Source organism: Fulmarus glacialis, unplaced genomic scaffold, assembly GCF_000690835.1.
Source record: "Fulmarus glacialis isolate BGI_N327 unplaced genomic scaffold, ASM69083v1 scaffold18607, whole genome shotgun sequence".
Lineage (NCBI taxonomy): Eukaryota > Metazoa > Chordata > Aves > Procellariiformes > Procellariidae > Fulmarus > Fulmarus glacialis.
Window position 1 is genome coordinate 10743 of NW_009225286.1, and position 15025 is coordinate 25767.

Sequence of the window (15025 nt, forward strand, 5' to 3'; positions counted from 1 at the left end):
GATGTATTTGCTCTTTTCTCGCTCTTGTGAAACTGCCTCTTATTATCCTGGGCTGCTAAAGTAAAATGCTGTCTTATTTTGCAGTAGATAAAGGAGATGGATCAGGTTTTTTAGGGTTTTCTATCCTAAAAACAAATTAAAGGCAGCATAGCATGGGTAGGCAGGAGTGTTACATATGATCAGCCTAACATGATATAAATGTTTAACACTTTATTCTGCAGTAGTTGCAACTGACTAGGTAAGCAAATGAATAAATTTGAAAGTAGCTGTCATTTCTACAGATAAATAACTTTGATGCTCTGTGATTCATTTACATAACTTAAGTTTTCCTTCCTTACTAGGTTACTGATTAAGTAAAAAAACAAAAAAAACCCAAAAAACTCCAATTAGGTTTCATAGAGAATGTTTTTGTTTTAATGCTCAAAACTGTTACTTCAAAAATATTTTCAGGCTGTAACACTTGACCCAAATTTTTTGGATGCTTACATCAATCTTGGAAATGTCCTGAAGGAGGCAAGGATATTTGACAGGTAAGCAGATAAGTACTGTTGCTCTGTCAGTGGCCTGTCAGATGTATCAAGATACAAATTAGGTTCCTGATGTAAAATCAAGCAAATGGCCTTGAAATGCATACAGACCAACTTACTGGAATTTAAAAAAAAAAAAAATTCCTGTGGCGTGTATTCCTTTATGTTACTTTGTTGTACTTAATAAAATGTTAAAAATGAGAGTTTCTGAAGGTATTGATGAAAATAGATTTGAAATTAAGGCTGGAGGTAGGTGAAGATAAGATATCCGAGAAAGGCATGAACCCTTGAGTTCTCTGTTTTCATGATGTGATTCAGGACATGATCTAGAAGTCTGACTCTTCTAAAATGTTCCTTCTATGTAAGACAAACTGAAATGCTGAAATTCGGCTAAGCATCTGATTGAATATTCTGTATTTGTTATGTGTTGGCATCATGTTATTGCATGGGATTGCAGTGCTGTTGCTGTCTTTTTGAACTAACTTGTTTTGAGACCTCTAGTCTGATACATGAATCTTATTTTTGTTTCTGGAAGAAGATCCAGGCTGTGCTGTTTACATGCAGTGTACCATATTGCAACCGTTAATTGGATTATAATTTCTGGTGGCTGCGGTTTGTGGCTCCAAATTTAATAAAAGCTTGCAGGGAATGGGTTAATTATTGTAACTAGTTGCATTGCACACAGTGTAAATCGTTCAGTGATTTCTGTTTTAACCACAAATCAATGGGCCAAACAGGGGCATTTTTCCTCATCATTTTAGACTTTACATCACCTTTCTGAGAATTTACTTATTATGTATACTGTTGTGATTTTTCTAGAAATAGGATTTGAATACGTCAGTCATTTATATAATTAAAGATCTCACTTTTGAATAAAGTGAAGTTTGAAGTGTAAGTAAAGCATGATACATGTGTTAGGTTAGCAGAGAGAATAAAGAATAATATGATACTGTTTATATTGTAACAATTGAATAATAAACTGGGAAAAAAATGGAGCAAAGGTCTCATGCTTATCCTAGTAATGAAGAGTGTTTAAAAAAAGTAGACGAAAGCTTTACTTTTTTCCCAGAAGACTTATATTGATAATTATACAGCATCAGGTGGGGGGAAAACATTCCTGTCTTACAAAGTATTTCTTCTAGTTTGCTAGTCATTACAGAATTGAGCATAGCTTTAAGATAACGTGCATAATAATAATTCATCCCTTGATTGGGCTTTTAATTCAGGCAGTACTCTTCTGTGTTTTCAGTAACATCTTACAGGACAGATTTGTGTGTGTTAATAATACATATCCCTTGAAGGTTTTTTTTTATGTAGGTTTTTTTTTATGACCAAGGTAAATATAATTGCTGCTCTGTGGATGATTGTTTACCTTCTTTTTCTTGTTACAGAGCTGTAGCAGCTTATCTACGAGCCTTGAGTTTGAGTCCAAATCACGCAGTTGTGCATGGCAACCTTGCCTGTGTGTATTATGAGCAAGGCCTAATAGACCTCGCAATAGACACCTACAGGAGGGCTATTGAATTACAACCCCACTTTCCTGACGCCTATTGTAACTTGGCCAATGCCTTGAAGGAGAAAGGCAGTGTAAGGAGTACTTTTTTTCCTTTTTAACATTTTTAAAAGTACAGTGAATGTTTATTTTAGACACTAGGTGTCACCAACTTGCTTAAGATGGGATGTTACCCTCATTCAGTTAGTCATAAGGAAGAATATTTCAGCAAATCTCCACCTTGAACCTGTTAAAAGTGATTGTATAGTGACTTCTCATAAACAGTGCTATTACAACAAATATTACCATATTAACAGTATCCCTTATTTTTAAAGGTGGTAGAAGCAGAAGAATGCTACAATACAGCTCTTCGACTTTGTCCTACTCATGCAGATTCTCTCAACAATCTAGCAAACATCAAACGGGAACAGGGGAATATTGAGGAAGCTGTCCGTCTTTATCGGAAAGCTCTTGAGGTACAGTTGAATGTGGTGAGGGAGTGGTGGGGAATTAAAATTGGGAATGTGTAACGTGACATAGCTTTTTTCCTTCTTCGGTCATAAGTGGAGGAATGTCTGCTCAGAGAACTGAGTCATATAAAAAGAAGAGTAAGAAATGCACAATTTTTTTATTATATGGTCTATTTGGGGCATTTGAGAGACAGATTCTACTTCTTTTTCTTCCAGGTGTTTCCAGAGTTTGCTGCTGCGCATTCAAATTTAGCAAGTGTTCTGCAACAGCAAGGAAAGTTACAGGAAGCTCTGATGCATTACAAAGAAGCTATTAGGTAAATGGATACTGTCTGTAATAGTCCCAGCCTTTCATAACAGGGAAGTGCCATAGATTTGTACAGAAAGTGACTTACCAGTAGTGTATTTTAATTCAGATAGTTGCTTTGCAAACCAAAAAGTCTGGGTATAGGCATGGTTTCTCATTGGAAGAAGAGCTTTTATTGTTCATAACATGTATTGTCTTTGTTTCTCAGAATCAGCCCCACATTTGCAGATGCTTATTCTAATATGGGAAATACTTTGAAGGAGATGCAGGATGTTCAAGGAGCTCTACAGTGCTACACCCGTGCCATTCAGATAAATCCAGCTTTTGCTGATGCCCACAGCAACCTGGCCTCTATTCACAAGGTAGCACATGTGAATGATTCACTCTTAGAGTATGATGGGGCACTGTGAGTACTTCCCCTGAGTATATTTTTATCTGCTGACTCATTTCTGTGTCTTCACAGGATTCAGGGAATATACCGGAAGCCATTGCCTCTTACCGCACTGCTCTGAAACTGAAACCTGATTTCCCAGATGCCTACTGCAACTTGGCCCACTGTTTGCAGGTGAGGAAGACGAGGCTTTGATTGTAATTCTTAAGATTCCTCTGCAGCAAATGCTAAGCCTGATCACCTCAACCAATCACTAATTTAAATGTAAAGACTAGACTTGAGTCTTAAATAAGAAGGTAAGATTACACAGTAATCAACAGTAATTACTGAAGTTCTCACTTCCATTTTTGGAAGAAGCATTAGTCTCAACATGTGAAATATCTGGTAGAGATCAAAGGAAGCTGTTGCATTAATATTCTTTTAATTTTTCCTTTTTTTAGATTGTCTGTGACTGGACAGACTATGATGAAAGAATGAAGAAGCTGGTTAGCATTGTAGCTGATCAGCTGGAGAAAAACAGGCTGCCTTCTGTCCACCCACATCATAGCATGCTGTATCCCCTTTCTCACAGTTTTAGGAAGGCTATTGCTGAGAGACACGGAAATCTGTGTTTGGACAAGGTAGGAAGTTTTATACAGGCCAATTGTGATTGAAGTACTTTCTGGTTTTGCCTGTTCCTACTGCAAATCTAATACTCGCATAGTTAGTATTAGCCGTTGTAAAGTTTCTGAGTCACTGACCTGTAGAGAGATAGGACATAGTGTTACTCACCTAGTTTTGCAAAGTACATCAAGGGGTGTTTTGGAAAAGCAGAGTGAGTAAATTATTCTTTCCTGACAGTAAAACAGACCCAGGCAGCTGTGCGATAGTATTTCTCAAAATCTGGTCCTTTCCAGCATCCGTAGTGCTTGGAACCTGACGTTGCCTCTAGTGAATCCTTGCTGGAATGTGTGAGCTTTGTGTTTGATTGGCTCTGGGATTTCCAAATGCACTCGCTTTAGTGGTGATGGCAACAATGTTACAGGGGCGATGCATCACAGTAGGAAGTACTTTAGTATTCATTGTGATTCTGTTTTGGAGTACTTTGTGTACAGTAGCATAAATTTTTCCAAAAACATATCTTATCTTGCTGTAATTACTTAACTGTGTGCCGTTTCCACGAGACTGCACAGCACCTCAAGCTGCCAAGAGCGCAGTTGCAGTCGATGGCAAATTCTTTAACTAAAATTTGATGCAACTTCTTTTTCTCTTCAACCAGTGAGTCATAGCTATTGGCGCTTGTGAATGTTGAGACGGACTACTTGAGCAGGTTGCCAGTTATAATTGAAAATACACTGTCAGGCAGTGGAAGCGTCACATTAGCTAATGTAAAGATCTCAAACTTCAGTAGTTAACATTTAGCTTTCAAACTGGCTTGTCTTAATAGCCTGATAATCCTGTCAGTGATAGTGGCTACAAGCTGATGTCTGGGCAAGATGGCGAGCATAAGAACAGAAAGTATGCTGTGGTGCTTCACAGGAATACTGTTCTGGTCACGAGTGGCTTGTAGATTGAGAACTTCCTGGTCATAGCAGTGTGGTATCAGTCTATTTAATAATCAGGTGTGGAATACTTAAAAAATAAACTGGTAGAAAAGCACAAATGTCAATTTGCAGTAGTGATGTCCGATTTGGCTGAATGTAGGTACGTGGCATCTCGTAACACAGAGATGTGGACGTTTGCGGACGTTACGCTTGGCTCCAGTGCAGGTTTGAAACAACAGATGTCCACAGACCACTTACTTCAATGTGGGATAAGGCTAATTCTGCAAACTCATGGGCTTTTTTGTCCCTCTGTTTAGCGTTTGGTTTTGGTTCCTGAGTTTATAAACAGTTGTGTATGTTTTCTTGACAGATTAATGTTCTTCACAAGCCACCATATGAGCATCCCAAGGATTTGAAGGCCAGTGAAGGTCGACTTCGTATTGGCTATGTGAGCTCTGATTTTGGAAACCATCCAACCTCACACCTAATGCAGTCAATCCCAGGCATGCATAACCCAGACAAATTTGAGGTAAAAATATAAATGGCATGCTTAAAGCTTTAAATACGTCTGTAAGTGGCACTTCATTTTTATTGGTGCAGGCAGGTAAACTAGGGAAGAGCAAATTTTTTTTTCGAGGTGGGGTTTTTTTGGGGGGTTTTTTTGGTTTTTGTTTTGGGTTTGTTTTTTTTTTTTGTTAGTGGGCTTTTTTTTTATGGGTTGAAGAGTTCTCCAGCCTGAGTCATCCTCCTTTACCAATATGAAGTGTTATTTAGAAGGTATGGGAATTAGATACCTGTCCTTAGAATTACTGTAGGTAGGATTTGTGGCTCATGGAAAACTTCTTAAGCTTCAGCTGCTGTTCTTTGAGTACATGTGTTTCAACATCAAGCTACTACTGCCTGGTTACTTCTGATTTACAGATGTGCATCTGTTTTTTGTTCACTCTCTGATGCTGTTTTTTTCACATGTATTTTTCTCTGGGATACCTGAAATTACAAATATGAACTTCAGATTGGTCTGGCTACTGCTTTTTCAAAAGGAAATGATACACTACACTTACTCCAGAAGGAGCGTATACAATTTAGCAGTGCTAAAGACAGTCCCATATTTATTTGGGTGTCATGTTAAGGGTTTGAGGCTGTAAATAGAACTAATTCCCAGTTACATTGTTTGCCCCATGAGTGTTTAAATTGCCTCGCTTTTGAGCTCCTGTTCTCCAAGACATGAGAATTTGCTTATCTGTGTAAAAGCTTGTAAGTCTTTCCTTCTTTCAAAAGTATTTTTTATTAATCTTTTTTTTGTTTTGTTTGGTTTGTTTTGGGGCTTTTTTCCCCTACCTTCTTGCTTTTTCCTGGTCATGAAGTCTTTGTAGTCTGAAATCCTTGTGGCAAAGCTGCATGCTTGAATTGTTATCAGAAGTGTGACTATGAGGCAGGTTTTTTCATGAAACAATTAAATTGGTGGTCTGAGTACATGGGGCATGGGGAGAATATACCATTTAACCTTATCAGCTCAAGACAAAGGGCAGTCTTTCTTGTTCTGTATTTAGAAAGCTCTACAGAGCTTAATTTAAACACTAAATAGAAGTTATCTATTATTTTACTAAAACCATGCTTTTGTCCTGTAACATAATAAATTCTCTGCATATCGTTCTATTTTTTCTATATCTATATGTGCTAGGTTAGCTTAACATGCCTGTTTACATAACCTGTCAACCTTGAGTTTCTCAGATACATTTGCAGTTTCTTAATTGGAGAGAACTAGTCACTGTTTAAAGAATCTGTTAAAAAGCTTCCCCAAGGCTTAGCTTGTCTGTTCAACCTGAGTCATAATTACGATTCTCACTAATTACAAATTCAAAGGTGTCTTGTAAAAGGCGTTCTTAGAGAATTTAATGCTTATGCAAATCCATTTGTTAAAATTACTTTACCTTGCACTGATGAGAACATTGTATATATGTCTGTGCGAGATGCAGTGCCATACTCTAGCACCAGAACTGGGTAAAACCGGGGCCTGGCGCAAATGTGTCAAATGCCCAATGCCCCCTTTTGGTTTTTTTTTGATTTCTTTCTCAACTGGTAAATGCCACACAAATAAATATAATATAATTTGTATGAAAGTACATGTAATTTTGCTAATGTAATTTAAAGTTGCAATACCATATGTTTTATAGCAAAGTTATTTTGTTGGCAAGTTGTTGCAGATACTGAATGTTTGGTGCCTCATATTCTAGGTATTCTGTTATGCCCTGAGTCCTGATGATGGTACAAATTTCCGTGTAAAAGTTATGGCTGAAGCAAATCATTTCATTGACTTATCTCAGGTGAGCCTTTTCAATGCATTGACCTTTTAGCAAACCTAAATAAAGAAAGAGATCAGCCTGTAGTTTGAGATTTTTAGTTGCAATCGTTTCTTGAATTAGGCTGATGTTAGTCTTGAATTTTGGAGTTTGTAGATGTGTTGGTGTTATGCCTTACCTGGGATGCAGTGGTTATTGTGTGATCTCTGTGTGATTATTAAAAAGTAATATTAACAATATTGAATAACTGTTCCATTAGGTCTTAAGATAATAGTCATATCTAAATGTCATGGATAAGTCAAGATGCCACAACTGCAAATATATTTAAGCTTGCTTTACTCCAGTGAAGCAGGACAGAGGCTTAATGATTAATTGGGGGATTTTGCCTCTCTATCAAAAGGCTGTTTTGGTAACATTTACAGATGGTTTTGGGTTTTTTTTTTAAAACTGTGAAAACTGATGGGGATTTCAGTATACACAGAAGTCAAGGAGTTTTTATACTGTCTCAAGATAACTGGCAAAACCTTAAAGCAGCATGGGATAATCAGTGTACGTTAATAACAGAACTGGATTGGCACCTGGACAATCCCAGATTAGGTGATAGATAAAACTTGCATATAGTTTTTAAGCTCATCATGTTGTTTAGAACCTGCTCTCATAAGTAAAAACGCTAAATTGATGTCAGCTGAATTGCTCTTTGAGATGGATTTTTGTGAAGTTGATCTTTTAAAACTTTTTTTTAGAATAATGAGCTTCAGTTATGCTTGTGGAAAGCCGTCCATCCACCCCCTGCTTTTGCAGCTGTGGATGTTGAAAGCCCTGGGTCATAGGGAAACAGGGCAGCAATTTCATGTTTGTTGTCGCACTTAACAGCTATCTAGGAAAAATTCTTTCCTTTGCCCAGAGTGATACACTGAGTTTTCTTATTTAAAATTCTTGAGGCATCAAACTCGCATTTTTAGGTTATAGTGCAACCCTTAGAGATTTGTACAGGAGGATCAAACAGGTAGAAACAGTTTGCTGTGATCTATTGCATTAGCAGTGTAACTTACTGAAAGTTAAACTAAGACAGGAACTCAGATTGTTGTCCACTCGGAGATATATTTATAGCTGCCTATGTGCATGCATTTACCCTGCTATAAAATGTGAAGTAGCTTTCCCTTTTTACAAAAATGAAGTACTTTTATGGTGCATATTAATTCTACAGTGAGTCAGCATTAGCAGTAGCTGCAGAGCAGTTCAGCAGATGAGGCTCACTCTTGATCTTCAGTTCGAAGTAAATTCTCTGTATTACCTTAGTTTGGGAATCTACCACTTGCCCTACATGAGCTTTGATCATTAATTAGCCTTACAGGAGTGGTGGTGGTGGGACTGTTCTGGTTTGTATAGCCTCAGTTTCTAGCCTTTAGTTTTTGTTTTAGTGCTGCCGAACTAGAGACATCTATCAATTTTCTTTTATCTACTTGTAGGTAATGATTAATTATCTAATAAATTCTTGGAGGAATGTAAAACTGTTGAAAATTGTTTACCTTTCAGTATTAGGCAGGAAGAGAGACACTGTAATTTCTAAGGCTTTGCTGTTCTTCTTGAAAGTCGTTGGGGTAATACCTTGTGTGAAGTTCCCCTCTTCGGTTTTGATTTTGCCAAGAATTGAGGCAGTTTCAGTGTTGCTTGAAGTTTCTTCTTTGGTTCATTTGTGATATTTTTCTGCATGACTTGCTGAGCTTGGCAACGCTAGATATCACTCCTCTGATTTGAGTGTGCAGAGGCAATCTTCAAGTACTACAGTTAAAATTTCTGTTAGCAACTGCTTCAACTGTGTCTAGCAAACTTATGTTTTTCTTGGCTTCAACAGGGTTTTTTTTGATTGAGTTGAGGACTTAAACCTCTGTAAAACCAGGAGTAATAAGATTTAAGTCTCACCTAAATTAAATTATGCAGTTGACATTTACCCATCGGTACACTGATGACTAACCACGTTTATTACTGAAAGACTGAAAACAAAAATAACTTTTATTTATGTATTTACTTATTCTTCAGATACCATGTAACGGAAAAGCAGCAGACCGCATCCATCAGGATGGGATACACATTCTCATTAATATGAATGGTTACACCAAAGGAGCCCGAAATGAATTATTTGCCCTGAGACCAGCACCTATTCAGGTAACTAAGTTAGAGGGCTCTGTATCTCCAAAAAACCACTTGTGAGTAGGAAGAGTTTCTCTTTTTCTTCTGGCAGAGTGGAAAAATGTTGAAGGCTCATGTTGATCAGTAAGTGAGAGAGACTTTTTAGGGCTTAGGGTATGTGAGACAAATAGGATCATTCTGTTGAAGCAGAATAGTTTGGGGTTTTTTATATGCTTTATGGGCAGCTGACTATGTTCTGCAAAAGAACTCCTTAATTTTATGAGGTTCCTGTACACCACTGGCTTTCTTGCATTAGTGAGAACAAAGAAAGGGTATTTGAAGCATGGTGGAAATGAATTGTTGTGTTTTAATCTCTTCAGGCTTAGTGAAATTCTAGTTAGAATAAGTCAGAATCAATGTCAGAGTTATTTTTTTGACTAAGGATTTTCTGAAATGCCTATGGAAAGAGAATGGGAGAAGCCTGAATCAGAGTCACTCTAGGCTGCAGAAGTTGTCTCAGCTAAGAGAAGCTGTAATCACTGATGGTTAGTATTCTGGCTGTAGCTGCATGTAGTTGGATACTTTGGCCTTTTGCTTGAGGGTTCAATTTTAGAACATCCTTGAACTGTTCACTGTCTCAGTAGTGAAAGTCTGGGGTTAGTGGTTGCTCTTCGGTTGATAAAGCACAAGAAGGAACTTGAATCTGTAGGTGGAAAATTTAACTTAAAATGCATTGATTTTTTAACTTCCTTTATTTTTGCAATGCACCTGTGACTGGAGCCTTGCTTTCTCGTTTTTTAGGCAATGTGGCTAGGATATCCTGGAACCAGTGGGGCGTTGTTCATGGATTATATCATCACAGATAAGGAAACTTCCCCAGTTGAGGTGGCTGAGCAGTATTCAGAGAAATTAGCTTACATGCCAAACACTTTCTTTATTGGAGACCATGCCAACATGTTCCCCCATCTGAAGGTATGTAGGAAGATGGGGCAAGAAAAGTAGATGTTTTCCATAGCTGTCTTTATAAAATGGCACTTAGTATAGTACTTGGTAAGGGATCTTGTAACTTTTTTAAAACTTTTTTTTTTTAAACAGAAAAAAGCAGTCATTGATTTCAAGTCCAATGGTCATATTTATGATAACAGAATTGTTTTGAATGGCATTGACTTGAAGGCTTTCCTTGACAGCCTCCCCGATGTCAAGATTGTTAAGGTGAGAGCTTCTCCTTTGCGTGTTCAGTCTTAGGGACTGAAGCTAGTACTTTCTCTAATGCTTACATGATTTATCTTAGATGAAGTGTCCTGACAGTTGTGACAATGCAGATGGCAATGCTGCCCTCAGTATGCCTGTCATTCCTATGAACACAATTGCAGAAGCTGTGATTGAGATGATTAATCGTGGGCAAATTCAGATAACTATCAATGGATTCAACATCAGTAATGGATTAGCAACTACTCAGGTGAGGCACTTCAAGACACTGTTCTCTTGGGTTTTATGTTATATCTGTATGTTTTAACATAACAAGGAAGAAAAACCTCCAAGCAAATGTCTGTCTTCTGTCATGTTGATTTGTTTAGTTCTCATACTAAAGGAAACTCGCAAAGGTGTTATAAGCCACAGATGTACTGGAAGATGATCTTCCCCCCAAAGATAGAGGGGTTATATCAAGAGGTATTTAAAGTCCAAAGAAATTTAAACTTGTTGCATAAAGGTTGTTGCACTTGGTTGTTCAGAGTCTGAAGGCAAGATTTGCTCATTGCCTGCAGCCTACAGGGAATTTGTGAGCTGTTACCCAGTTTCAGTTGTGTTTTTCCTTTAGAAAAAAATTGCTGGGTAATACAGGCAAGGTTATTCCACTTATATCAACAATGTTTATTCATCTCCTTACATCTTTCTGAACTATGCACTATACCACCACCTCTCAGTGCTTAATAGTTCATGGGATTTTAGTGATAGTGACAGTTACTGGTTTTGTTTATTACTTCTTCCTTTGCAGAACAGTTCTTTTTAAAAATACCATATTTTGACATTGGTATAACTCTTTTGACTTGTGAATTTTACTCAGTTTACAGTCCTTCAGGAGACTCTTTTACGTCATTTTATGAGACCTTTTATTATCACTGTTCTATCCATAATCTCATGCCTTGGTTTCTTTTTATGAGTTCTTTTGTTCACAGCTGAGGCTTTCCTTTAAGTTGGTAATAGGTTATCTCTTAGTTTGGTCAGTAAGCTTATGAGCATTTTTTTCTGAAATTGTCCCCTGAGACACTGAGTCTTAGCACTCCACCACCAAGATGAAACAATCTAAGCTCTGTCAGTGCACTTCTAAAACAGGTTTTCTATCTTTTGATCACACTAATATAACCCTTTGTGCTTGTTCTAATTTGATATTGGCTACTTTTGGGCATAGGTCGACGAGAACTATGCATTATGTTTGAGGTCTCCTCAGTGGCCTGGATAAAGAGCACTTTTACCAACTTTTGTTGAACTAAATTATCTTGTGCATCTTCTAACAGAGTCAGTGATAATGAGTCATTGTCATTCATGTCAAGTTTGTCAACAGTACGCTTATTTTGGCTGGCCACACTGCCACTGAGCTGAATTTTAAATATATAAGTACGTAAAATATATATATAAAGAAAAAGGCTCTAAGTACCTGTTTTGCTCTATCTGTACTGATGTTTTTATCTGTCTTTTGATCCCACCATTGCCTGTCATTATTTTAAAAAAAAAAAAAATTTACTTCTATTTTACTAATCGTCAAGACTCTTGCATGGTATTCTGATTATCCCAACTTCGTCCTCTGCTGTTTTTTATTAGCATATTCCTATTCTTTGTGAAGGCTGTAAGATCCATTCTTTTTTGAAAGTCCATTAGTAACTCTTATGGTCTAATTTTCAGCATTTCCCATTATTTCCTTGTCAGTTAGTTCCTTACAGTCTACCAGTTACATATTAGTCTGTATCTTCAGTCTTGACTCTCTGTTCTGTGCCTATTGTCTTTTATCTTAAAACAAACAAACCCCAAACAAACAAAAAAAACCAACCCGAAAAACAAACCACAAAAAACCAAACAAACCAAAAAACCCCTTTGCTTTCTAAATACTTTTTTATTCTTCCTTGAAGTCTTAATTACACTTTTGGTTTCAAGGAAGTGAACTGACCTTAAGGAGGGGAGGACTCCATGTGTAATGGCTCTTTATATGATTCTTCTTTCCAATTATTCCAGTTACTTGGAATTTCAGGGAGATATAGCAAGGGCATGAAAATTGTTTTGTGCCTTGGTGGTTGCAACATGGTGGCATCCATAAGCATACCAGTTAAATTCTTGTTATGGGTAAGTAGACAATTTTGGTTTTGTATAATAAAGCCAAAGATATGCTTACAGTAACTTACGATGCTAACAAATGTTGCAGTGTGTCTCGGGACAATTCCACAGGGCATAATCTTGTTTCCTGAAATTTTGGTGTTTCAATAGTTTTTTTTTTTTTTTCTTTAGATTAACAACAAAGCAGCAACTGGCGAAGAAGTTCCACGAACTATAATTGTTACTACCCGTTCTCAGTATGGCTTACCAGAGGACGCTGTTGTATACTGTAACTTTAATCAGCTGTATAAGATTGATCCTTCCACTTTACAGATGTGGGCTAATGTGAGTATCTGTATCTAATATGAAATCTAAGGTCAGACTTCTGGAACATAGCTGTTCTGTTCAAGTTAGCGGAAACTTCATGCAAGTTAAAACTGTAACTGTTCTGTGGAAAACATTGACCCTGAGCCATTTGAATCCTTATAATGCTGGACTTAGGGTTAATAGAGTATAGAATTTTTTAGATTGATTTCAAATCACATCTGTGCTTCTAGCCAGTGAAAAATTACATCTTGGACAGCTTAAGTATGCTGGTACTCCATTGTGAAGTAAGTTTGGTCTTCCCTAGTCTGCGCAATTAAGTCATACCTGGCCTTGGCAGTTAGTAGATTGGTAGATCTGAGCACTGAGCGTCTGTATCAAGGTCCAGTTTATAGTGTATTGCTGAGAGTTACTTGAGGGGTAATTTTTTTATATTCCATAGCATGGGCCTGTAAATAAATGAGATCATAAATTTCAGGACTTACTCTCTAAGTACTGCTCTATGAACTATTGCTCAGAGCTGTTGTCTTTTTCAGTGGGATTAGAAATGCAATCCTAGTTATTCCACTCAAAATGGTGATCTATTTTTTTCCTGCTCTATACCTCAGAAGATTAAAATATTGAACGATAATGCCTTTTGCTTCATTTTGGTATGCGGTAATTTCTTGTTCGGAAAAGGAAGTGTTTCTGACCAAACTTTCTGTATTTGCTGTTTTATTTTTGTTATAGATCCTAAAAAGAGTTCCGAACAGCGTGCTGTGGCTGCTACGTTTCCCAGCTGTAGGAGAACCCAATATTCAGCAATATGCACAAAACTTGGGTCTTTCCCAAAACCGAATCATCTTTTCTCCTGTTGCCCCCAAAGAAGAACATGTGAGGAGAGGGCAATTGGCTGATGTTTGTCTAGACACTCCGCTTTGCAATGGGCACACAACTGGGATGGATGTACTCTGGGCTGGGACTCCAATGGTCACTATGCCAGGTAGGGAACCTACATAGAACAGATGGGTTTGAATGTTACTAATTTTTTAATAACAAACAGCAAGCCCAGCAAACTTTGCCTCTTGTAGAGGCAGAAGGAAAGTAAGTCATACTCTGCAATATGTTACTTGATAAGCTTCCTCCTGTTACCACTTTTTTGGGTTTTTTTTTTGTTTTTTTTCTTACAGGCGAGACTCTTGCATCACGAGTTGCTGCCTCCCAACTTACTTGCCTGGGTTGTCTTGAGCTCATTGCAAAAAGTAGACAGGAATATGAGGATATTGCTGTGAAACTGGGAACTGATCTGGAATAGTAAGCAAACTTGTACTGCGTAATGTGGTAACATCAAGAATGTAAAGTGTTGTATTTGGGCACAATGCTGAGACTTAGCAGTAGTTTTAATCTTGCAGATACTTTAATATTTAAAATAGCTAGGCAATCCTCGTCTAGAGGTTTCTTGTTTTGCAGTTAGCTTCTGCTTTTACAGTAAACTTAACAGCACTCCGTATTGAGTAACGGTGCTACCTGTTCTGAAGAAACTGCTTGTGCAGGCTCTTACCTGGTAAAAAGTGCAACATAGTTCACCTTTTGTTCTTTATAAATTGAAGATTAAGCAGTTTGTGACTTACTGCAAGTTAAAATCACGCTGTAAAAAGTGATTTTACTACCACAGTACAGATAATGCAACAAGTTAATGTGTTAATGTCACAGCTCCTCTGAGTTGAAGTGGTCATGCTGGTCTGCATCAGAAATCATGAGGTGATGAAACATCAATATGAATTTGGTGGAAGTGAGGGAGCAGATATTTTTGAAACAGTTGTGCTGGCAGTTTTGGGTTAGCTGAAAATAGTAGATTTCAAAAGTAAACAGTATTATGAAGTGTTTGGAACCTCTCGTGACTGCTTTAACTTTTTTTGTAGCTTGAAAAAAATACGTGGCAAAGTGTGGAAGCAGAGAATATCCAGTCCTTTGTTCAACACGAAACAGTACACAATGGACCTGGAGCGGCTGTATCTTCAGATGTGGGATCACTATGCTGCTGGCAACAAACCAGACCACATGATTAAGCCAGTAGAGGCCAGTGAGTCTGCATGAAGACAAACTGTCTGTGTGCCCACCCAGAACTCTCCAGGAACTGAGCCTCTCAAACACTTCTGCAGAGATGATGAGCTAAAAACTGTGCATTTCTACTTAATCTGCCTGGTACTCTGTGGCTGAAGTAATACATGATGGTGATTAAAGCACAGCCAGACTTATTTCTTGCATGATAGGGA

The 15025-nt window shown here is 37.6% G+C and overlaps 1 protein-coding gene across 1 annotated transcript in view; it reads left to right on the plus strand.

The window, feature by feature from the left end:
- Positions 1-15025, plus strand: part of OGT (O-linked N-acetylglucosamine (GlcNAc) transferase) — a 22212-nt gene extending 7187 nt beyond the window's left edge. The window contains exons 5-21 of the mRNA XM_009582442.1: positions 451-530; positions 1919-2114; positions 2355-2495; positions 2706-2806; positions 3005-3158; positions 3260-3361; positions 3628-3807; positions 5081-5239; positions 6945-7034; positions 9051-9176; positions 9942-10112; positions 10236-10352; positions 10432-10599; positions 12639-12791; positions 13500-13752; positions 13940-14063; positions 14672-15025. Coding sequence (XP_009580737.1) covers positions 451-530; positions 1919-2114; positions 2355-2495; positions 2706-2806; positions 3005-3158; positions 3260-3361; positions 3628-3807; positions 5081-5239; positions 6945-7034; positions 9051-9176; positions 9942-10112; positions 10236-10352; positions 10432-10599; positions 12639-12791; positions 13500-13752; positions 13940-14063; positions 14672-14846 — 2490 coding nt within the window. The 3' untranslated portion in view covers positions 14847-15025. The remainder of the gene's footprint in view (positions 1-450; positions 531-1918; positions 2115-2354; positions 2496-2705; positions 2807-3004; positions 3159-3259; positions 3362-3627; positions 3808-5080; positions 5240-6944; positions 7035-9050; positions 9177-9941; positions 10113-10235; positions 10353-10431; positions 10600-12638; positions 12792-13499; positions 13753-13939; positions 14064-14671) is intronic.